General features: G+C 44.0%; 1 protein-coding gene across 1 annotated transcript in view; it reads left to right on the top strand.

Annotated features, from left to right (window-relative positions):
• The first annotated feature begins 15,346 nt into the window (after positions 1 to 15,346).
• The window catches only part of ASXL3 (ASXL transcriptional regulator 3), a 99,897-nt gene continuing 89,738 nt past the window's right edge, over positions 15,347 to 25,505 (top strand). Inside the window, exon 1 of the mRNA XM_035125483.2 lies at positions 15,347 to 15,412. Within this exon, the coding sequence (XP_034981374.2) occupies positions 15,359 to 15,412 (54 nt within the window). The 5' untranslated portion in view covers positions 15,347 to 15,358. The remainder of the gene's footprint in view (positions 15,413 to 25,505) is intronic.

The following is a 25,505-nucleotide window of genomic DNA, read 5'->3' as shown; positions in this document are numbered from 1 at the left end:
ATGGGCATAGCCAGGATTCCTGTTGGGGGGGCAGCCAAAGTTCTTGAGTTTTTTAGGGGATCTAGCTGCCCCCCTGCCCCCCTTGGCTACGCCCATGTACCTTTTGGGAGCTAGGCCAGGGTTTCCCAAACTTGGCCTTCCAGCTGTTGTTGGACTACAATTCCCATCACCTCTGATCACTGGTCCTGTTTGCTAGGGAAGATAGGAGTTGTAGTCCAGCAACAGCTGGAAACCCAGGTTTGGGAAACCCTGGCTGGGCTATCTATGACTTGGCCCGCTGCATTCCTGCCACAGCAGACAGGTGCGGATTCAGGCAGCAACACCATCCCGCCTTTGCAGCGGCGCAACTTCAAAGCTCTGTTCCCCCCTCCCTTCCGCGGAGAGGGCGGGGCGCCAGATGCGCCGCTGCTCCTCGCCTCCCCCCCCCCCCCCCCTCGTCCGGCGGCTCGTCCTGGTGAGCCCGCGCGAAAACTCACCGGCCCCGATCCCGCCTCGCGCTCCACGCGGACTTTCCCTCCTCCCCCGGCGACGACGAGCAGGAGTTCGTTATTCTCGTCGTCTCCAGGGCGACGGCTGCGTCGAAGAAGCGTGGGCTGCACTGCAACACACACACACGCCCCCCCCCTGCAGCCTGAGGGTCTTTTGCCCTTTCCTGTGCTTGTATCTTGCCAAACACTGATTGATGCCTTTTCTCTATTAACATATAAGCACTCTGTTATTTTGATGGAATAGTCCCCGTCCCCCCAACGGTGAACCCCCTTCTAGTTGCTTCTTCCGACAGAAAGTGTGTGCTTGGAGGCGCTTGCACACGCAAACTGCACACATACCATGCCCATTATTTGCTCTTCCATGAGAACTGAGTGAAAGCCAGACCCAGTAGGATGGGAACGGAGCCTCCTGAATTTGCATGCCTTAATAATCGTGCTGTTAAAAGCCACGAGGAAGAAAGTAGATATAATTGTCACTGCTATTAGACAGCATTCAGATATTGTTAGGGCATGTCGCATTATCTGCATTTGCAGTTTAGAGGCTGCAAGGGTAATTTAGCTCTTAACACTTCTTGTTATCGCTTATCTGTGCGACGCTCCAGAAAGGAGAAAGCATTGCCTTTTGCGCTGCTGTCTTGGAGCGTAAGGCAAGGTTGCCTACGTGTAGACAGAAATATACATTGACAGAAACAGTGCCTTGAAGGCTAAATGGCACTGTGTGTTAGTGCATAAGCTTCTCATGTTGAGAAACCTATAGCAGGCACCTACACAATTATTTTGGGGGTCACAAATAGCAACCTGTTTAAATATATGTCAAAACCAACAGCCCCCTTGCCTGCCCACCCCAATAAAATTTAAGTCGTGTGTTGGTTTAGTTAGACTACATAGCAACTACCACAGAGCCACTATTTCCAAGTATCAGAAAAAACATAGATCCAAGGCAATGAATCTTCATAATTTTTACATAGGATGACTACAAATTGACCAACAAATCACAAGGCACTTCTGTGGATGTAGACCTATGTAGACCTATAATTTGATGGTGGTTTTTGCATCATGGCAGAACTGAGAAACACTGGGTCCTTAATGTTTGTAGTTTAGTCAATGGAGATAAACATAGTGTGATTTGATACTGGGTGAGGACCTGTGAAAAAATTATTCCGTTTCAAGAGGATCCAACTTACTGACTCTTTTGTGTACATGTGCTTCCTCGCTCTTACACCCCATTTCTGTGGCATCCCCCTTTCTCTCCCGGCCTTCCCAAATGGCCCCTCTTTCCTCCTTCCCCATCCATAGCTCTGCTCCAGGTGGGCCCACCCCCTCCACAATGCAAATTGGTAAAACTACAGAGCTCCAGGGCTAGATGTGCAGCTTTTTGTTCAACTAACCCAGACCACCAGAAGCCTAGCAGTCCAACACAATTGCCCTATTGCACTGTGGGCTGACTGTAGAAGCTGTTCATCTAGACCCAAACCACTGCAATAAGGGATTACTTGAATCTCTCATCCACAATGCAGTATGGGAGAGTTTGGGGTGGTGGCTACTGGGATGAGCCTTACCTGCCCTTACTTACATGTACCTTTCCAGGGTGAGATAAGTTGTTGGGGGCTCTCCCCAATCTGCAGCTTAAAAAGCCCTTGGGAAGGGAGGAATTCATTTGGATCACTGGCTTTCTTCCAGTACTAATTAATCTCTCCCACTACAGATTCTTCTGGATTTACTAGTGAGAGTCTTTAAGAGATTTAGAGAGGGTGAGGAATTAGGGTCCCACAGACATATATACTCCCTAATCTCCATCAGATGCGATAAACTGCTGTTAGAGGCTCAAGCAAACCAATTTCCTCCCATACCTTTTCTGCTTTTCCTCTCTTTTAACAAAAATGATGTTAAAATGATGCTTAGTTGAGCATCCTCATTGAGCTGAGCTTCACATCCCCTTTTATTTTTGGATCACAGACTAATATTTTCTGCATACCAGCAGAGTCCCCCGAGTACCCAGAATCTACTAACTTGTCTTGAGTGGGCCTGGTTTCACTGCTGTACTGATAGGCCTGGGAACACAAAGTTTACTGTAGACATAATTAACTATAATAACTAAAGCAAGGATGTTAAAGAATATACCTGTCTATGTGTTCTTTTGCAATTTTTATCTGCCATCATATCTGGTCTTTCTTTGGTTTTTAAATATTCTAAATTTCATTCCTATTTTTTTACCATGTTTAAAGAGATTAAAATGTCCACTGCATATCTGTGATATTGTATGCAGCCCTAAGAAATTTATGTCATGGGGCAGCTACAGAGACAGGAAAGCAGGAAATAAGAAACATTGCTCAATGTAAAGCTAATTTTTTTATTTTTATTTTTTTAATGGTAGGTTTGAGAACTCTTTGACTGTGACACTCCTCCCTGATAAAAGTCAACTCAAGAAACAGAAGCAAACTTATTGTTTTAATAAGTAAAAAAAAAACCACACTCTATATAATTTTCAGTGCCACCTGAATTACTTTGGCCATCTCATTACAATAAAGGGGCCTATCATTAAGATTTTTTCTGGAAGCATTGTGTGGTTGGAGTTGTGGGCTGGACAAAGGAACATTGCATAACTATGCATGTCTTCTCACAAGTTCTATTGAGTTCAATGGGGCTTACTCCCAAGTAAGTGGGTATATGTCAGATCACACTCCTACCTAGTTGTTGCATGGACAAAGGACTTTAGTTGTAAAGAACTCTCTTGATAGTCCTGTGGTATCTTGATATCCATCTTTTTGCAATGATTCCAGGGTTGATAACCTTTTTCCCCGGAAAGAAGCACTGTGCTTTTATAGGATTTTATAGACAAGAATAATGTTATACAAATAAGTATACCAAGTTTTCTCATGTCATTTGTATATCACAAAAATAGCATAATAAATGTGGAAAAATATCTACAATATATGTTTCATTATTAGTGGTCAATGTATAAATTCTTGGTTTATGAATTGGTTTAAGCAATTAGGAAGAAGAAGAAAAGAAAAAAGGGGGAGAGGGGGAGTGGCGAGTGGGTTGGGATCGGGTGGTTATGCTTCTATTATTCTACTTGGTGTGTGTGAGGGGTTGTGTCAGCGTTGCTTGTATGGGTTCTCTTACTATTCACTTGTTGTATTTCCTTGGTGGTGAGAGGGGTTAGGTGTGGCTTAGGGTGTCTGTGGTTGGCTGTAGTGAGAATTCTTTTTGTGTGTGAACAGGGTGTGAGTGTGTATTTTTGAATCAGGTTAGCCAGATTGATAGGGACGCAGGTGGCGCTGTGGGTTAAACCACTGAGCCTAGGGCTTGCTGATCAGAAGGTCGGTGGTTCGAATCCCTGCGACGGGGTGAGCTCCCGTTGCTCAGTCCCAGCTCCTGCCAACCTAGCAGTTCAAAAGCACATCAAAGTGCAAGTAGATAAATAGGTACCGCTCCGGCGGGAAGGTAAACGGTGTTTCCGTGTGCTGCTCTGGTTTGCCAGAAGCAGCTTTGTCATACTGGCCACATGACCTGGAAGCTGTACACCGGCTCCCTCGGCCAATAATGCGAGATGAGCAACGCAACCCCAGAGTCAGTCACGACCGGACCTAATGGTCAGGGGTCCCTTTTCCTTTACCTTTTTAGCCAGATTGATTCATATGCTGTCAGGGGTACTTGTTGTTGTCTTGTTGGGCTGTGATATGGGATAAAGGGGAACCAAACCGGGGTGAAGGCATCTTCTTCTATTTGTCCCCGTGTCAGTCTGCTTTTGAGTTGGGGTGGGGGGTGGGGCAGAATTCAACAGGTACTGTTTGAACATTGCTACATCCCCATGCAGCTCCTCAAGCTACAGAGAGACTCTGTTGGGGGAAAGATGGCAATTCTGAGTATTTTCCATTAATAACAAGCAAACAATATAGGATACAGGTTCCCAAGCTGTGGTCTGTGGATGACCTGTACTCTGCAAGCTTCATTCAGGTGATCCATGGTGTGTTTGTAAAAATACCATAATCATGAAGCAATTGGCTGCATACATCACAAAGGCAGTAAAATCATTATGTGATCTCAAAGACCCTCAGCAGTTTTCAAGTGGTCTGTGGGGGGAATGTTCAGGAACTACTGACATAGAATAAGATATAAGCAAAATACTGTGATGTAACAACCATTCCAATTAATGTAGTCATCATTCATCAAAGCCAATAGGGCTGCCCTCATGTACCGATCACTGAAGCAGTATTTAAAATTACTTGAAGGTTCCTGCTTCACTAAAGTTTTTCATAAGAATTCACAGATAGCATGATTTTTTGTCTTGAGACCTAAGCAATGAAATTCAACTATCGGCACAATAATTCTGTAGACCTGTAATGGCCAATTTGTAGAGTCTTAAAAGGAATGTAATAAATGACTAAGCACCTTATGGTTTCTAAAAAGAATGCTTGTGCCACTGTACAAAAATGATAAGGATCAATTTTAATCAGAAAGCAGCTATGATATTCGCATTTAACACAGCAAACTGTGGTTCATAGGTATACTCATGATGCTTCTTACTGTTATGCCTCCAACTCCCAGCTTCATTACATTTAGATATAAAATCATAATATGCATGAGGCAAATACCATGTTTTCGGCTATATGTATGTTACAGGAACATACCAAAGCTGGGGTGGGTCACAACACCTTGCTGTATCCACAAGCAGTGGTGAACATACATTTGCCATCACATAGCATGTCTTCAGATATGATGAAATCTGCTCTTATATAAACCTCTTTCTCTCAAAAGAAAGAATGTTGATGTCTTGGATTGTGAAATACAGATGTCTAACTGAGGCAGGTCTAGACAGGAAACCTACATACTGTATTTTTCCGTGTTTAAGACTATATATTTTTCCTAAATTTTTGGAGTTTAAAATAAGGGGTTGTCTTATACATGGATAGTGCATAGTGCATTTTCTTAATTTTTAGTTTTAAAAAATAGGGGTTGTCTTATACATGGAGGCGGCTTATACATGGAAAAATATGGTACGGTAAATGCTCTCTCCAGTAGTACTTGCCCATAACAGCTACTCTATCATACTCCACAGCATTTCTGGTCAATATCTCTTAATTATTATTAATGTAGGAGAATAAACTGTCAATAAAGAATAATGAGCCTTACAAACTAGACTTATGCTAAATTGAAGAGGGAAAATGACCTTTTTGTTCTTCCTAATACTTAATAATATACATTCATCTTCAAAGGTTACTATATTTCCCATAGTATGATTCAAGAATTAAACAAATAAGATTGATATATATAAATAGAATTCTATTGCATTTTGTGCTCCACAGCCCTCCCCTACTCTACAAATATATTGCAAATATCAAAAAAGAAATGAAACTAATTTAGCATTGGAACTCCCCAGAGTGCCTTACAGGTAGGGGTGGGGGAGGCATCAGCTTAGGACTTAGGTGGAGGGGACAAGGTAATTTGGAGCGAGGAAGCAGCTGGTGGAGGAAAAGTTAATAATATAATCACTCTGCACTGTTTCCTTGCTATAAAATGTCCCATCCACACTCCCCCAGAAGGAGCTGTATGCAGTTTGTGGATTCTTCTGGATCCATTGCCATCATTTGAAATGCAAGTGGCTTTGGTGTCATGGAGTGCCTTCCATCAGCTATGTCTGGTGCCACGTGGTTCTGTGTTGGGTCTTCAACATCTTTATAAATGACTTGAATAAAGGGATTGATATGAAGCTCATCAGACTTGTAGGTAGCTGGGACAGGTAGCTAATGCGGCAAAAGACAGGTTTTAAGATGGTCTTAACAGATTGGAGAACTGGGCCAAAACTAACAAAATGAATTTTAATAGGGGCAAACGTAAAGCTCTGCACCTGGATTGCCAGTAATACATGTGAAAAGGATCTAGGGGTCTTAGAAAACCACAAGCTTAACACGGATCAACAGTGTGGTGCATCACATAAAGCTAATGGTATTCTAGGCTGCATCAGCAGAAGTATAGTGTCCTGATCAATAATTCCACTCTATTCTACCTTGGTCAGAACACACCTGTCCAGTTCTGGGGACCACAATTTAAGAAGAATCTTGCAAGCTGGAACATGTGCAGAGGTGGGCAACCACTTCACATATCAGATTTGTTTTGTATCCACTGAAAGACACAAAGTGGGAGGGTGTGAATATTTGTCCATCTATTTTAGCATAATTACACACAATTTCTAGCCGCTGCAGCTTCCACATGACAGTGTACTGTATAAGTTTTGCACAAAATGTGTTAAAGAAGTTCAAATGCAGGCAGGGGAACAGGATTTAAAAACTGATTTAATCACAGGAAAATGTTGTGTATGGAGGTGTTCTTCACAATGGAATTGAACGGTAGCTATGATAAACATCGAGCTTTGTGATTATAGATGACTTTGCAAATGGTGACCATGTCATCTAATTCCTGGATGAGAAACATTCAGGGAGTTAAAACATATAATCTTGATACAATTTCCTTATGTTTGTCATTGTATTGGCTTTTTTATTATGTGTTTCATTGTAAAGTTAATAATAATAACAACAATAATACAGTGGTACCTTGGTAGTCGAATGGCTTGGCTCCTGAACAAATCGGCTCCCAAACGCCACAAACCCAGAAGTAAGTGTTCCGGTTTGCAAACATTTTTTTGAAAGCCGCCAGTAGTAGTTGACACTGCGACAGTCTGCCTCCTAACTTTCCAAAAAAAATTAAGCGCCCTTTCCTGAAATATGTGCCCATGTTGTGAGTGGATGCATAAGAGTAGCATGTAAATTAGAGCCGACCTGAGTCAAGAGCCCTTAAAAGCTGGAATATTGACCACATTCCACTGTCCCCTTTTGATCCCTCATCCTGCATTCAACTCCTGAAACTACCAATGCCAGAGAAGACCACAGAGAAAGTTTTTCTATGTTACTGTGCCTAATGTAGGATCAGTTAGGCCACTATTCTAGTTTACGGGTTGTATTTCAGTTTTTATTGTGCAGCATCTCTGTTTCTTTCTCTTATCTCATTCTCAGAGGTACACTGGTACCTCTGGTTATGAACTTAATTCGTTCCCGAGGTCCATTCTCAACTTGAAACCGTTCTTAACCTGAGGTGCGCTTTTGCTAATGGGGCCCCCCACTGCGCGCACCACGCCTCCAACGCATGATTTTCGATCACATCCCGGGGCAAAGTTTGCAACCAGGAGCACCTACTTCCAGGTTAGTGGACCTCGTAACTTAAACGTTCGCAAGAAGGACGCTTCATAACCAGAGGTATTACTGTACTTGTTTTAAATAGACTGCTTAATCTGATTTCTGAGCTGTCCTGGTTCCTAGGCTGGTGGTCCTCTTCCATTGCCACAAGGGAATCTTATACCCCTTGCCTTAGATGACAAATAAGTGAACGGTGTCAAGCAGTGAGAGAGAAATAGGATGGGCTGTCCATTACTAGTGGACTACCCTCTAGGAGTGTGATGCTTCCATCTGCTACACTGAGTGTATAAAGAAAAACCCAACAACCAGCAGCCATCTTCATGATAATGACTGTACTTTGATTAGTTGCAGTAAAAATGGAACAACTGTACCTATAGCCATGTTCAGGCTGGTTGATAGTGTTTACCCATATGCATAGCAATGGCCAAGGGCAATTTCAAATGTATAGCCAGCACATAGTTGTTCGCTGTCTATGCCAACCATCATAATTCATTATCCTTCTCAAAGCAAATTACAGTGTTAACAATATTATTATTGAACTTGATATTCTGGAACTACAAATGAAATTGGGCAAGCATCTAATGTGACCTTTCAAACTTTTAAAGAGCTCTTTTTCTGACAGAGATTGCTATAATGGTGCTTAAGGGCCCAATGAGAATGGTATATGACCCTTCTCAAAAAATGGTGGTGGGGTCAATTCTTCTCATGGAATCTTTTCAGAAGGTCCTTATTCTAGCAGTTTAAGCCCTACTGCTTGTTAATAGGGCTTCTTATGTTTGGCAGAGAACAAGTGAGGGATTGTAAAGCAATTTGGAGGTTAGTAGGGGCAAATCTCTGAAGAACAAATGTCTAGAACGCGCGCACACACCCAGAGGCAAAATTACATAAAGTAGTATCATTTAATCATAAACAGAGTGAGATAGAAAGTGATCAGGGAGAGGGCTGGGTGCTTTCGTGATGGGGAACTTGTTGACCACCAGACCTTGTTGGATTCCAACTCCCATCATTTCTGACCATTGCGAATGATGTCTGTGACTGATAGGAATAGTAGTTCAGTGACATCTGGAGGGTCAAAGGTTCCCCATCCCTGTTTTAGATGAAATATGTTTGTCACTTCTCTGATTTTAATCTTGTAGATTATGTCATTTCTTTAGAAGTGTCAAATCAGCACATGGAACTTACAATTCTGTTAGGCAGATACAGATCAAAAGTTAGAATGCTAAAGAAAAGAAACGTCAGCTATAATTAATACATAAATTACTCTGTGACAGTGTCACCTTTTATTTCGGAGCAACAAGAATATATTAGATGATATTAATAATGTCTTCAGAAGAATAGCGTGTCAGCTGCAACCCCCACATTCCCAAATCAGGAAACTGTTTGGCTTTGAAATGAAATACATGCTTCTCTGAAACAGAGCTTTTCACAGTTTGAGTCAACAGATTCTGAAACATACTGAAGCAATTAAAGAGGGAGAAAATATACTGTGAGAATAAGATTCTGGAAAGCTATTAAAATCTAGCCTTTGGTTAAAAAAGAAAGAAAGGGCAAAATCTTTATTTTCTATATGAAATATTAATCGGAGAATGGAAAATTGCCAGTGTAACAAATTGAGTAATGTTTGCAGTGCTAAAAGTAAACTGAGAGTCTGAATTTTAAACATAAAAGTGCCAAAATTTTATCATGTATATTATTGTGGATCACATTTCATCTGTTGTGTTTTAGTACAAATTACAAAATAAAGGGGGGAAATACACATGAAAATGAATTGTTGCATTGCTGCCACATGCGCCTAACTTGCAGCTGTGCTGCATTCACTCCAGCAGCTTTGTAGTGGCATGGTAAGTGTAGGCGAAACTGCGCAACATGTGTCAAAAGTTGTGTGAATTCCATCACTCATTCACAACAGTTTGGCCATGCAAAGTAGCTCTTACTTCCATCTAATGTTTTAGGGATTGGCATTCGAAAGAATACTGGTATGCACAGGATCCTTGCACTCATTTTGTTTTACTTGCAGTATGGCATGGCAATAATTTACTATTAAGTTGATAACATTATATTAATAATTTATTATCTTAAGATAGCACACTATAAATATCTTCAATATGTATAAATATCTAAGAGAGTGATTTTAGCACTATTTTCTCCATAAGATACTCAATTCTGCATGCTCTTTCCTTGATACAGATAGACATTTGGTCTTAATGAATTCAGAGCAGACATGAACCATGAAGTAGATTATTTTTTTACTGTCCATTTTTAATAATTATGTCTGATACACTTTACTTATCATAAATGATAGCATAATTGAGGGATAACAAAATAATTTTAATAATTCCAACTTGCCAAATGAGTTGACAAAGCCAGGAGGCTATAAAAGCAATATTATCTTTTTTAATAGGCATTAGAAATCTTTTATTCCCCAAAACAGCCTTTCTAACAGGTTTTTATTCTAATTAGTGAGTCTAACCTAATAGCCAGTTGTTTGAATAATTGACCTATAAAGCCTACAGCCCACAAACCTTTATTACTTGTTATATACTCTCTTACAATATACCTTATAGTTTTGTCTTCCTGTCCTTGCTATAACCCCTAAGACCCTAGAAAAGGAATCATATAATACAATCACTGAATTGTAGCGTAAGCTGCTACATTTAAAAACATATTTTTACTGGCTGATATAAATTGTTACCATCAAAATTGTTTTAATAATTATTCCAAGTGAAAGACTAACTTTATACAAATGTATACAATTAAATGTTTGTATTTATATTTTCTTCGTGAAGCAGGTAATACACTAAACATGTATCATTTGAAGTGTAATTAAATAATGGGGTTGACTATACCCACGGCCTTCCTGCAGGAGATTTACTCTAAGACCCCTATTACTCAGCGTCTATGCCCATGCACAATGAATGAAATAGAGGACTTCATACATTTCTTTTTCTACTGCCCCATTTATGAGCCAATAAAATCTAAGCTCCTCCTCTTGATCCCGTCCACCATTACATCTAAGGAAGACTGTTTGAAATCGCTTCTTGTGGACGCTAATCCCCAAATTTCACGTGGGGTGGCAATCTTCATAGTGCAGGCTCTGAAACTCAGGGCTACCCTGACAGGGTAGTGTGTCCTATGCCTGGACCTGTTTTAATGCTCTCTTTTATATTTTTAACTCAATGTCTCGAGCCTATTTTGGGCTATTTTATGCTTCACATATACAGGTATCCGCATATTAGATTTTTGGGGCTGGCACCTAAACCTTTGCATCATTGTCTTAGGGTAATTTAAATGCTATTACGCCAACAATACCGCCTTAAATTATGTTTCATTGCTGGTCTCTGGCATGTTTGTATTGTTTTATTTTGCTATGGCTGTATGCTAACGCAATAAAGATTTGATTTGATTTGGGGTTGACTATACAAATATACAAAAATGATACTGTGTCTTCATAGGTACAAGAAGTATGCTTTCAAATGTAAGTTCAAGTTGTTCAATTATATTATATTGAACAACTGCTGAGGACTAAGGCATTGGTTCCCAACCCCTCCCCGCTCCCCAGTCCACTTGAAAATTGCTGAGTCTTGGTGGACCACTTAGTGTTTTCTTTGCCTGTTATAGCAATTGTAATATGTAGTGCTAGGTGCTGTGTGATTTTTAATTGTATTTTTATTGCTTCTTTTATTTCTTACATTGTATTTTACTGTACTGCAACTAGAATTCCTTAGACTTCGTTAAAATTCAAATTGTAGCTGTTTTCATGAGACACATTGCGAACCACCTGAATAAAGCTTGCCATGAACCCTAGTTTGGAAACCCCTGGGCTAGGCCATACCAAGGATGACTTGTAGAAGGTTGGGGGTAATAGTCACATTTCTTATTTACATCAGCAGACATGCTGCTTCTATTTTCTAACTTTTTGTCTGATATCTGAAGTAACGCAGTGGGGGCTCATTAGCCAAACAGGCCAATAATAATAATCACATGTTTAAAGGTAAAAGTAAAGGACCCCTGACTGTTAAGTCCAGTTGCGGACGACTCTGGGGTTGCAGCGCTCATCTCGCTCTATAGGCCGAGGGAGCCGGTGTACAGCTTCCGGGTCATGTAGCATGACAAAGCCGCTTCTGGTGAACCAGAGCAGCGCATGGAAACACTGTTTACCTTCCCGCTGGAGTGGTACCTATTTATCTACTTGCCCTTTGACATGCTTTCAAACTGCTAGGTGGGCAGGAGCAGGGACTGAACAACAGGAGATCACCCTGTCGCAGGGATTCGAACCGCCAACCTTCTGATCGGCAAGACCTAGGCTCAGTGGTTTAAACCACAGCGCTACCTGCGTCCCTTCAATAACATGTTTACACAACCAAATTAATAAAGACTTTTAGTTCATTTTTAATTGTATTTTTATTGCTTCTTTTGGTCAAACTCATGTTTGTAGCTTTGAGAACACTGTCCAACCATCTCATCCTCTGTCGTTCCCTTCTCCTAGTGCCCTCAATCTTTCCCAACATCAGGGTCTTTTCCAGGGAGTCTTCTCTTCTCATGAGATGGCCAAAGTATTGGAATGGAGGCAGTAAGAGATTTTACTTTCTTGGGCTTCTTGATCACTGCAGATGGTGACAGCAGTCACAAAATTAAAAGGCGCCTGCTTCTTGGGAGAAAAGCAATGACAAACCTAGACAGCATCTTAAAAAGCAGAGACATCACCTTGCCTACAAAGGTCCATATAGTTAAAGCTATGGTTTTCCCAGTAGTGATGTATGGAAGTGAGAGCTGGACCATAAAGAAGGCTGATCGCTGAAGAATTGATGCTTTTGAATTATGGTGCTGGAGGAGACTCTTGAGAGTCCCATGGACTGCAAGAAGATCAAACCTATCCATTCCGAAGGAAATCAGCCCTGAGTGCTCACTGGAGGAACAGATTGTGAAGCTGAGGCTCCAATACTTTGGCCACCTCATGAGAAGAGAAGACTCCCTGGAAAAGACCCTGATGTTGGGAAAGACTGAGGGCACTAGGAGAAGGGGACGACAGAGGACAAGATGGTTGGACAGTGTTCTCAAAGCTACGAACATGAGTTTGACCAAACTGCGGGAGGCAGTGGAAGACAGGAGTGCCTGGCGTGCTAAGGTCCATGGGGTCACGAAGAGTCGGACACGACTAAACAACAAAAGTTCATTAACTAGGGTGCTTTAATTTATTAATATTTAGAAGACCAATTAAACAATTAAAGATTGAGTGCTAGAAAATCTCATTATTGGATATTTGTAATAAATTCTGACCCCAGAGATCTTGCTCTTCTTCATTCTTGAAGGACTGTATCCATATGGTTCTAAAACTATTTCATACTGGTGGGTGCCATATCCTCAACTCTCCCCATCTTTCACATAGGAAAAGTCAAAGCAGGCACAAAATATAATTTCTTCTGCCAGCCTGTTGAAGGTTGAAACAACTTCCAATAGGAGGAGCACAAAATCAAAGCAGCTTTGGTCAAGTGGTCCCAGTGAAAATAGAATAGGGTTGAAAGCATTGATCAGTTAATCAGTGAGATTAATGCTATGATTGGAATTTTAAATACAAACTCCAATCATAGCATTAATCTCACTGATTAACTGACCAATGCTTTCAGACCTAGCATAACCAACTTTTTTCAAAAGCTAACAATCAGTCCTTGCGATCCATTCCATTGAAATTATTATGCCCCCACAGCATTTGGCTGTGATCCTAAAAGCATTTACTCATAATTACAGCACACTTCCTCAGCACTTTTGTCTGAAACGGATTTCCACACACCTCAATTTTCATATATGTTTAATTTTTACTTACCTAGTCTTCAAGGCAATATATAAAAACAAATTGCAAAATTATCTAGCATTAAAATGTTTGTGTAAAAGTTGCTGCCATAAATAGATCTAGGTATATAGAAATAACATTTATTGTGCAATTGTATAGTTTTGGATGTGCTGCAATTCCTTTGTTTACCTATTACCCTTGTATTGGGCTGTTGACTAGGCACCTTTAGGAAACACCTGGTGTATAAGGAAAAGCAGTGGGAAGCAACCACTAAATGGTGACTGGAATGGCACTGGAACCGCCTCTGAAAAGTGAGTAACACAGCACTGCCTTGACACATGAGAATGCCCACTGAAATGTATTCATCACAGGAGGGCACTGAGCTCTTTCAATGCAATACTGTACTGGGATGTATTAAGGCTTACTAAAAATAGGGGCAGGCAAGGGAGAGGAATAGAGATAAGCACAGCAAGGAAGAGTGAATGCCAAGAGAAAAAGGCTGGTTCCGTGCAAATGAGGTACGTACAGTAACTGGCTTTTCCCTCCACTTTAGCTCCAAGGGACGAGGGAAATGTTTGTGATCTTACTCTTCCCACAAACACACCAAGCGACTCTAGGGCCGTTGGGGGAGGAAGCTGTGGCAGAGCACCTGCTTTGCGTGCAGAAGAAAAACGCCTGGTTCGATCCCATTCCCTGCCATTTCCAGGAGAAAGCCCAGAGAGCCACTGCCAGGCAGTGCGGACACAGTAGACAATACTGAGCAGAATGGACCACTGGTCTGACTCAGTAGAAGGCAATAGCTTCCTATGTTCCTAGAGTAGCTGGGGGCGGGGTAGGCACCAAGGCCTCCCCGGTTCTGCGTACGCGTGTGTCCCATGTCAATGTGGCCAGCAGCAGCCCCTTGCAGCTGGAACCTGTTCCTTGCTCCATCCCTCTTCTGCTCACCTGTCCCCTCCCTCAGGACGGGGATCTCCCAGGGACCGCAGAATCGTGGCGGCTACAAGGAAGCTCCTGCCAGGGGCAAGGGGGGGGGAGCCCCCCGAGAGCCGTCCCAAGCGCCGCGCCATCACAAGAGAGCCAAAAGTGCCCAGGTGAGCAGGCAAAGGCAGCGACCACTCCTCGCAACGGCTTCCCGGGCTACGAGGCGAGGAGCAGCCCCACTGCCTCCGCCTTCTTGCCTGCGCTCGCTTTGTGGGCGGCCCGGCAGCTGGGACTACTAGGCTCGCGGCGCAGGGGGCGAGGACGGAGGGACAAAAACCCGATCCCGGCTGGGACTGGGAGTTTCTTTCTGACTACAAATCCCGGGATGCAAGATGCTGGCTTTAAGAACAAAAGGAAAGGAAAACGTACCAAGAGCAGCCGCGGTGCACCTTGGGACATGTAGTCTTGTTTCCCGCTCTATGTGCAAAGCGAAAGAGGGCGGGGGGAGCTTGAAAGGGAAAGCGGCGGAGGGGATTGGGAGTGGGTCGAAGCGAGGGTCTCCGGCAGCTCTCGCGAGATCTCGGGCAGCCCTTTCTTCCCTGTGCGCGTCTCGTGCGCTTTGCTCGCGAGCTCGACGGCCTCGGCTGGGATGTTTTGTGCAGTCGCCATTCCCTGGCGTGACGTCATAGTGCATTGTTGTGACTTGCGTAGCGGAGCATCCCTCAAGCTGTCAGCTGTGTCGCCGCCGCCGCCGCTGCGGGAGCGCGAGCCCGAGCCCGAGCCCGAGCCTGCCCAGCCCCCCGCCCGCTCGCCGTCCCCGCGCCCCTCCCTCGGGGGTTCTCGGACTCCACGTCACCGCCTCGTTGTCTGTGCGGGACCCTCGGGCTCCCCCGCCCTCCCCCCGCCCCGTCCCCGCACGTTCCGTCCCGCCCCCGCCCCCCCTAGAACCATCTCAATGAGATGCAAACATGAAAGACAAGAGGAAGAAGAAGGACCGCACCTGGGCCGAGGCTGCCCGCCTGGTAGGTGCGACCGGAGCTTTGTGCATGCGGGGCCTGCCCGTCCGGCTGCTGTTCCTGCGGGCGAGCCGGGGAGGCGCCTGGCGCAGCCAGCCAGCCAGCCCCCCCTCCCGACCCGAGCGCCTTCACATTGTTGCCGTCGGCGGCAGGGGATGCTGCGCTACGCGCGGGGAGTGTTGGAGGCGCGGACGAGACGGGAAGCGGAGGCTGCGTTCTCGTGGAACAATGTTCCGTGCAGAAGAAGTCTCTGCGGAGCGGCTGTGCTCGGGGAGCTACTTTGTTCGTGGACTGCCTGACTGCATGCCACGTCCCGTAGTGAGTTAGTCTACCGCCAGCCTGGAGGGAAGACCCTCCTCCGTCCGGTGTAAGAAGGCCGTACGGCGAAGGGCCACAGGCGGGCGGAGAGGGGATCTACGAAACACGCACATTACCGGACTCATAGTTTCTGAATAGAGATGTCGAGCTTCTTCCGCCTGCCCCCTCCCCACCTCACTTGGTCAAGCCATAAGCACTCCTGGTTATTGATGTAATGTAACCTCACACTGATCTGGAAAATTGGGGAAGAAGGAGAATTTCTTCCTCACCTGGACAGTAACTAGAGCGAGGGGCAGTGTCTCTCACCCCGTTAGAACTCCTCCATAGTGCTTCTTTCATTCATTATCGTCGGGATTCGTGTGTGTCTCTGTGTAGTTGACAGCCTGCAATAGATGTACTCTACTTCATTCTTAATAATGGGTATGAAAGCTGTGATCATTTAATTTGTATGTATGTGCAAACAAAACCCGATATTTTTCGTGGGGCAACTCCCTTTGTACAGCACGTGTGTAACAGAGTAGTGTTTGTGTGTGTGTGTGATGGTCAGAATTTACTTCCATAGCATGTATATGTATTACAAGCAGTGTTTACTGCTATATGTGTATGTGTGTGACTTTGGTTAGAGAAATTTCTCCATGTGTATGAAAGTGAGAGGAGAATTGAGAGTCCTGTATGCACTTTTTCACTCTGTAGAAAGAGATAGTATGCTGCTGGCCAAAATGTTCTAAGAATCTTCCTCCCCATGTTATGTATTAATGAATTTAAGTATCAAATGATTGTACCTACATTTTGGCATGCTTGTGTTAAATGTGAGGGGTTTGCTTGTGCACCGTATAGTTTCCCATCCACCGTTCTTAGAAAATACCTGATTATACTATTCCTCAAAAGCCTACTGTGTTTCTAAGGACACCAGTATTCATTGGCAAAATAAATATTTCTATTCCTTCCCACCCGTTTCTGTGTCCACTGTACTGTTTTAGTGCACATTTTAAAAAATCCTTTCCAAGCTTTGAATTGTCTGTGTTTTGTAATCTTGCAAATTAAGACTGCATTTACCTGGAAGTAAGTCTCATTGGACTCGATAGAGCTTGCCTCCGAGTTGACATGTATAGGATTGCATTGTAAATTGGCTCTGCAACATTGCTGCATGCAGTAAGATGTGTGTTGCTGTACAGTATTGTGTATGTGTTTTGTGAAGTTTCACACTCTGTTCAGTGCAGCAATGTAAATGTCTGTGTGGACTGCTTGAAGGACTGGCTGCTGGCTATATAGCTTGACTTTTGAATCTGTTTTGCTGCCTTCTATTCGATACTTAATTGGTAAATGTGTCTGCGACTATGTTCATTTTTTGTTGCTGTTTCATGTCTGCTGCAAAGCACATTCTTTTCAAAAAGGTGGTTTTGTACTGTGTTTGGTGGGACTATAAGGCACTGCCACTGTAGTTTGATCTTCTGCACATAACTCATATAAAGACAACAAAGTCTTGTGACACTTTAAAAGCTAACAAATTATTATAGGCTTTCATGGACTCAGGTCTGCTTTGTCAAATATATGAGCAGTTATCCTGAACTGCTGGAGCGTAGTATCTCTCTCAGTGTGAAAAAGCAAACAATGAGATCAGAAGCAAATTAAATTTAAAATTGTAACTTATGCTAAAATTACTTATGCTATTGACAGTGACCATTCTACAAGGCAATGTTGGTGATTACACAAACACCCTAGCATTGGTTAACTAATTAGCAAATGTAGCCTGAGAGGAATCCCTGATCTTCATTTGAGCCAAAAGTGATACTATTGAACCTTCTGATAAATTAAATCAATGGTTTCACACTGTAGCCTCAGTTTTGAAGTTTCTTTGTTTGGGAGTAGCCACTTGGAGGTCAGTGGCAGAGTATCCTTGGAGACTGAAAGGTTCCTTTATTGGCTTTTGAATATTACCATATCTGGGGTCAAATTTGTGTCCACTTATTCTTTTGTGCAGAATCTGTAATTGTAACACTTTAGCAACTGGTGTTAATGCAGTGTATACATCATGATATAAACTTGAGCTTTTGTATCAACCACAGTAAGTGTATAGAATAATTGCAGCACACCATTTGTTGTAACAGTGAAATACAGTAATATATGATGCCATAAAACATAGGAAAACAGGAAACACTTTGCTCAACTCAAAATGCTTAAGATTGCAGTCATACGCTCACCTACCTGGGAGTTAGCCCTGTTGAATGCAGTGAGATTTGTTTCCAAGATGGATAGGGTGGATTGTATCATGTGTTTTTCCACTATGATACTATGAATCCTTTCCCCAATGAGTGAATATGTAGTGTTCACTAACTGCCATCTCTAGACTAGGTGAAGCAGCCCCCAGATAGGGACTTTTGAAACCCTGTAACAGAGATGGGAAATACGTGGTCCTTCTTCAGAGTTTGCTGGTCTACAACCATTATTCCTGACCATTGGCTGTGGTGGCTGGGGCTGATGGGGGTTGTAGTTCAGCAGCCTCCTGTTCCCCATCCCTGCACTATAACATATTATCAGTATTTGGTATCTGAAGAAGTATACATGCACACGAAAGCTTATACAAAGAACAAACTTAGTTGGTCTCTAAGGTGCTACTGGACAATTTATATTTTTAAAAATACATTTTGATATTATCAGTATATAATAATAATAATAATAATAATAATAATAATAATAATAATAATAATAATATATTATTTATACCCCGCCCATCTGGCTGGGTTTCCCCAGCCACTCTGGGCGGCTTCCAACCGAATATTAAAACAGTACATAATAATAATAATAATAATAATAATTTATTATTTATACCCCGCCCATCTGGCCGGGTTCCCCCAGCCACTCTGGGCGGCTTCCAACAAAACAGAAATTCTAAAATACAGAAATCCATCAAACATTAAAATACAGAAATCCATTAAACATTAAAAGCTTCCCTAAACAGGGCTGCCTTGAGATGCCTTCTAAAGGTCTGGTAATTGTTGTTCTCTTTGACCTCTAGTGGGAGGGCATTCCACAGGGTGGGTGCCACTACCGAGAAGGCCCTCTGCCTGGTTCCCTGTAACTTGGCTTCTCGTAGTGAGGGAACCGCCAGAAGGCCCTCGGAGCTGGACCTCAGTGTCCGGGCAGAATGATGGAGGTGGAGACGCTCCTTCAGGTATACCGGACCGAGGCCGTTTAGGGCTTTAAAGGTCAACACCAACACTTTGAATTGTGCTCGGAAACGTACTGGGAGCCAATGTAGGTCTTTCAGGACCGGTGTTATGTGGTCTCGGCGGCCGCTCCCAGTCACCAGTCTAGCTGCCGCATTCTGGATTAGTTGTAGTTTCCGGGTCACCTTCAAAGGTAGCCCCACGTAGAGCGCATTGCAGTAGTCCAAGCGAGAGATAACTAGAGCATGCACCACTCTGGAGAGACAGTCAGTGGGCAGGTAGGGACTCAGCCTGCGTACCAGATGGAGCTGATAAACAGCTGCCCTGGACACAGAGTTGACCTGTGCCTCCATGGACAGCTGTGAGTCTAAGATGACTCCCAGGCTGCGCACCTGGTCTTTCAGGGGCACAGTTACCCCATTCAGGACCAGGGAGTCCTCCACACTCGCCCGCCTCCTGTCCCCCACAAACAGTACTTCTGTCTTGTCAGGATTCAATCTCAATCTGTTAGCCGCCATCCATCCTCCAACCGCCTCCAAGCACTCACACAGGACCTTCACCGCCTTCACTGGTTCTGATTTAAAAGAGAGGTAGAGCTGGGTATCATCAGCATACTGATGGACACCCAGCCCAAACCCCCTGATGATCTCTCCCAGCGGCTGCATATAGATGTTAAAAAGCATGGGGGAGAGGACAGAACCCTGAGGCACCCCACAAGTGAGAGCCCAGGGGTCTGAACACTCATCCCCCACCACCACTTTCTGAACACGGCCCAGGAGGAAGGAGCAGAACCACTGCATGACAGTGCCCCCAGCTCCCAAGCCCTCTAGACGGTCCAGAAGGATGTTATGGTCGATGGTGTCAAAAGCCGCTGAGAGATCCAGCAGAACAAGGAAACAGCTCTTACCTTTGTCCCTAGCCCGCCGGAGATCATCGACCAGTGCGACCAAGGCAGTTTCAGTCCCATGATGAGGCCTGAATCCTGACTGGAAGGGATCCAAATGGTCCGCTTCTTCCAGGCGTGCCTGAAGTTGTTCAGCAACCACTCGCTCAATCATCTTGCCCAAGAATGGAAGATTTGAGACTGGGCGATAGTTGGCCATATTGGCCGGATCTAAAGATGGTTTTTTAAGAAGCGGTTTAATAACCGCCTCTTTCAGCGGGTCTGGGAAGGCTCCCTCATGGAGAGAAGCATTTACCAACCCACGAAGCCCATCGCCCAGCCCTTCCCGGCTAGCTTTTATAAGCCAGGATGGGCAAGGATCAAGGAGACAGGTGGTTGGTTTCACTCGTCGAAGCAGCCTGTCCACATCCTCGGAGGTAACAGATTGAAATTGATCCCACAAAACTTGACTAGACAGGACTCTAGCACTCCCCCGCCCCGGCCCTGCTCCCACGGTGGAGTCTACCTCTTCCCGAATCTGAGCGACTTTATCTGCAAAAAACTTTGCAAAATCATTGCAGGAGATCATGTGGCCCGTACTGGGCCCGGATGGAGCAGGTGGTTCCGCTAAATTGCGAACCACCTGGAAGAGTCTCCTGCTGCTGTTTTCTGCAGATGCGATGGAGACGGTGAAGAAGGTCCTCTTCGCCGTCGCCATTGCCACTTGGTAGGCTCGAAGTTGAGCTCTAGCCCGTGTCCGGTCTGATTCAAAATGAGTTTTCCGCCACCGGCGCTCTAGCCGTCTCAACAGCATTAAATATTAAAAACTTCCCTAAACAGGGCCGCCTTCAGTTGTCTTCTAAAAGTAAAATAGTTACTTATTGCCTTGACATCTGCTGGGAGGGCGTTCCACAGGACGGGTGCCACTACCGAGAAGGCCCTCTGTCTGGTTCCCTGTAAACTCACTTCTTGCAATGAGGGAACCGCCAGAAGGCCCTCGGTGCTGGATCTCAGTGTCCGGGCTGAATGGTGGGGGTGGAGACGCTCCTTCAGGTATACAGGACCGAGGCCGTTTAGGGATTTAAAGGCCAGTACCAACACTGAATTGTGCTCGGAAACGTACTGGGAGCCAGTGTAGATCTCTCAGGACCGGTGTTATGTGGTCCCGGCGGCCACTCCCAGTCACTAGTCTAGCTGCCGCATTCTGGATTAATTGCAGTTTCCGGGTCACCTTCAAAGGTAGACCCACGTAGAGCGCACTGCAGTAGTCCAAGTGGGAGATAACCAGAGCATGCACCACTCTGGCGAGACAGTCTGCGGGCAGGTAGGGTCTCAGCCTGTGTACCAGATGGAGCTGGTAGACAGCCGCCCTGGACATAGAATTAACCTGTGCCTCCATGGACAGCTGTGAGTCCAAAATGACTCCTAGGCTGCGCTCCTGGTCCTTCAGGGGCACAGTTACCCCATTCAAGACCAGGGAGTCCTCCACACCTGCCCGCCTCCTGTCCCCCCAAAATAGTACTTCTGTCTTGTCAGGATTCAACTTCAATCCGTTAGCTGCCATCCATCCTCCAACCGCCTCCAGGCACTCACACAGGACCTTCACCGCCTTCACTGGTTCTGATTTAAAAGAGAGGTAGAGCTGGGTGTCATCTGCTTACTGATGGACACCCAGCCCAAACCCCCTGATGATCTCTCCCAGCAGCTTCATATAGATATTAAAAAGCATGGGGAAGAGAACGGAACCCTGAGGCACCCCACAAGTGAGTGCCCAGGGGTCTGAACACTCATCCCCCACCACCACTTTCTGAACACGGCCCAGGAGGAAGGAGCGGAACCACTCTATAACAGTGCCCCCAGCTCCCAAGCCCTCTAGACGGTCCAGAAGGATGTTATGGTTGATGGTGTCAAAGGCCGCTGAGAGATCCAGCAGAACTAGGAAGCAGCTCTCACCTTTGTCCCTAGCTTGCCGGAGATCATCGACCAGCGCGACCAAGGCAGTTTCATTCCCATGGTGAGACCTGAAACCCGATTGGAAGGGATCCAAATGGTCCGCTTCTTCCAGGCGTGCTTGATTGATACCAATTTCATATCCTTTGCTTGCAAAATACATGCCAAATTGTTTGTGTGCCACATTGCTTTCTGCTTCTGATGCCCAATATTCTCCAGAGGGCTGCCTCCCAAAATGTTGCATTATTAGATCTCATCCAATCTATGAATTCCACAGAAGCATGACTATTACTGGGTTCATCAGGGATTTGTATAGCTGAAAGGGAGTTGCATTGTAAGGCTAGAGGTGTTGCTATAACTTAGTGGTACAGCATGCCCTCGGCATGTATGAAGCTCACTTTTCCAACAAACTCTAGCTAGGGGATTGTGAGTAGAAGAAAGGGGATGTACTTATATCAGAAGTACAGGAGCAGTCTGGGACATTTTATGGCTTTAGGCACCTCATATGACCACCACTGCACCCTGCCATGCTGCCCTGCCCCCTCCTCCTCCACAGGCATGCCCTGCCACCACATCACCCCTGGTGCTGCCTCCTCCGTGGGTGCCCCCTTGCCAGGGGCAGCGGTAGGGCCCACCCATGGCACAGGAGAAGGCAGAGCAGCAGCAAGCAGTGTGTCCTTCCGGTCAGATCTGCTGCCTGCGTCCATCGCCTCACCTTGCCTCTGGCCCTGTAGAAGTATATCTACTGCTGCCAGTCAGGTTCGAAATTTGGGTCTAAATGTATGGTCTGCAACAAAACACCTAGTGATCTTCTATTCCCAGGTTAGTTTGAATCTACAGAACAACAAATAATGTGGTGTGGACTTCTAAACAGCAGTGTGTTACATGGAATTTAACAGTCTGATCTCTTATTCAACTCAAAGGCAAGATCCTTAATACGCAATACTTTAGACAGAAAGCAGGAACAACACATATCATCGCTTCCACTGGCTCTGGTATTGTAGTTGAATTAGAGTTTAATCTGAAATCTCTCAAGGCATGATGACGCCACAAAGTGTTCACTGGTAAGCATTTCGCCAGTTTGTTATTCTGCTCTCTTGGGATTCATCAATATTTTATTTCTGGCCTTACTGAATCAATTTCAGTGACAAGCAAACAGTTGAGACCTAATATGTTCTCAAGCAATGACTCCTGTGATAGCTTGATCAATGTTCACACTACAGAATTCCATGAGTACTGAGTTACCAAATGCTTAATCTTCCATGGGCAGGGCAGAGTAACACAAATATTTTAACCATTCATTGTGGCAATGTCATCCCTCAATATAAAGCCACCGTATACTATTAGAGTGTAAAAGGATGTACAGTAGAGTACTCAGAAATGGTAGTTAAAGTTGTCAGTGCAGGTATAACTGCCTTTTGAAGTGTGGCTATGCATATACATTTTAATACATATTTTAATATGCAGGATTTTTCTGCAGGATCTCTTACGCAAATTGGACAACTGTTGAACATTAACTCTGTTTGTAGCCCGATGTCTTGTTTGCACTACACCTCCCATTGACTAATAAATGTTTCCCTTTTATTCTCTTTCCCATTGTGCTATTTGAAATAGTATCAGTGCATTGCAGATAAAAATAGGTTTAGCTTTACAGCTTTATTTGAATTATTAGTTACATTTTGTATATACCAGAACTGAGGCAAAAATTATAGGCCTTGTATGAGAACACAACCCAGTCCTTAGAAGACTTCTGTATCTTTAGGAGGCACTCATATATTTACTTGGGGTGGGGCTGTAGCTCAGTGGGCACAGCTCCTGCTTTGCATGCAGGAGACTCTTGGTTTAAACACTGGCAATTCTAGGTAAGTTTTGGAAAGATGTCTTTCTGAAATCCTGGAGAGCCACTGTCAGTCCATAGACAATACTGACCCAGATTGGGGAATGATCTGACTTGATATAAGGCAGGCAGGCATGGCTATAATAATCACACATAACCCTAATGTTATGCTAATAAGAATAATTAGCTTCACCTTTAACTCCTAAGACATGAAGGAATCAGGGCTCAACAGGATGACAAATGGGGGAGGAAATAAAAAAAATGTTTACGTAAACTAATGTTTATTAAAGATCCCAACGTGTTTCAAGCCCCCGTTCTTTTAGGGGACAAAAATCTTTTAAAATAATCTGTACATACGTACACCAGACATGTACATTAAGTGCAGCAGGCCTTACTTTTTGTACAAAGATAGTTTTGCTCTCTGGATATACTCAAAAAGGAGAAGCAGAGGTGGTCTGTTTTTAAACAAAGTGTTCTTCTTTGGGTTTGGGGTGTTAGGTTGTTTGTTTGTTTGTTTGTTTGTTTTGGTACAATATGCATCTCTGGATCATGTAGGGAAGCTTTTTAAATTATTTCCATGAAGAACAGCTGAGGCTTAAGGTCCTTAGGATCTTCTCATAACCATTAGTTTGAAGTATTCTGTAGCATTGTGATTCTCTATTGTCCCTTCCTCATATGTTAATTCATCAATTGGTGCTCAGCTCCACTTTATTCCTTCAGGCAAACATCCTTCAATTTGTATTGTTGAATGCTTTGGAAACATCATAGACTGTACATCCCAAACATACTATTGCACACCCTATGTTTCTAAGGATTATGAAGCATCTGTCATTGGTGAGCTACTGTGTGACTCAGAATGCTCAGTTGCCAAAAGTACTAAACAGCTCAAAGTCCAGTTTCTGTGAGGGAATGGAAGGTTGTCCATTTGACTGGCATTAAGAGTGAGACCATGGGGCCACGAAGAGTTGGACATGACTAAACGACTAAACAACAAGAGTGAGACAATTGGCCTCTGCTGGCTGATAGTCTTACCTACTCATGTTCTTCCAACATACCACAGACTATGCTATTGGGAGAGACAGCTGAATGAGCGAACAGGCAGAGAGAATACTGACAAAGGTCATGTGCTCTAGTACGTATTATGCAAGCACTACTAATCAACATGATGCATGCCAGTACTGCTTCTGCTCAATTGTACCATTTGTTTGAATAGGCAGAGAACAGGTGCCAGGTAGAGTGGTGAGTGAGATCAATGGCAACTGTAGGGTTTTTTTGTTTTGTTTGGAAAGGGGGTCTATCTAGTGTAAGCTAGACATTCTGACAGGGGGAATGTTAATGCTAAGATAATCAGCTTTTAATAAAGCTGCTGAGCAAACATACTTGTTTTCCATTCCATACAGTATTTTATGGGCAATCTATAGTGTTTTAAAAGGTTAACCTGTATATGCTGACTCAGGCAATCAGTTTGAATACATAACTAAAACTTGACTATATGCAATCTGCTGAACTGTGTCCATGAAATAACATTTTAAATATAAAATAAGATTTGTGCCTTAAGCTGTCTGTGTTTGCATAGGATGGTTAGGGGAGAGAGGCCATATTGGTGCAAGGAGAATGTAAGCCACATGGGACTCATGCACAATCTATATTGAGAGAATTGAGAGAATTATGGGTTGTGTGCTGGCAAAACAGGCAGCTTGAAGGAAGGAGTAGCTCTACACATCATCATGTCTTTTCTTGTGGGTTGCTTTCTGCTCTTTTGGCATTTTGCTAAGGCTGGAATTGTGTGGGTAAACATACTGTGTGGTTACACCCTAATTGGTTGACTTTCCCTAGGGCAGTAGATTTTAATAGATTTACAATCCATTGTTCTCTTTAATTCTCAGTGTGGCTTGCAGTTCTGAAAGGTGACAATAAGACCAAACACTGAGCAATAAAGAAAAG

This window comes from Zootoca vivipara, chromosome 8 (genome assembly GCF_963506605.1).
Source record: "Zootoca vivipara chromosome 8, rZooViv1.1, whole genome shotgun sequence".
Lineage (NCBI taxonomy): Eukaryota > Metazoa > Chordata > Lepidosauria > Squamata > Lacertidae > Zootoca > Zootoca vivipara.
Note: the sequence above shows the minus strand (reverse complement) of the source record. Positions and strands in the feature narration are given on the sequence as shown.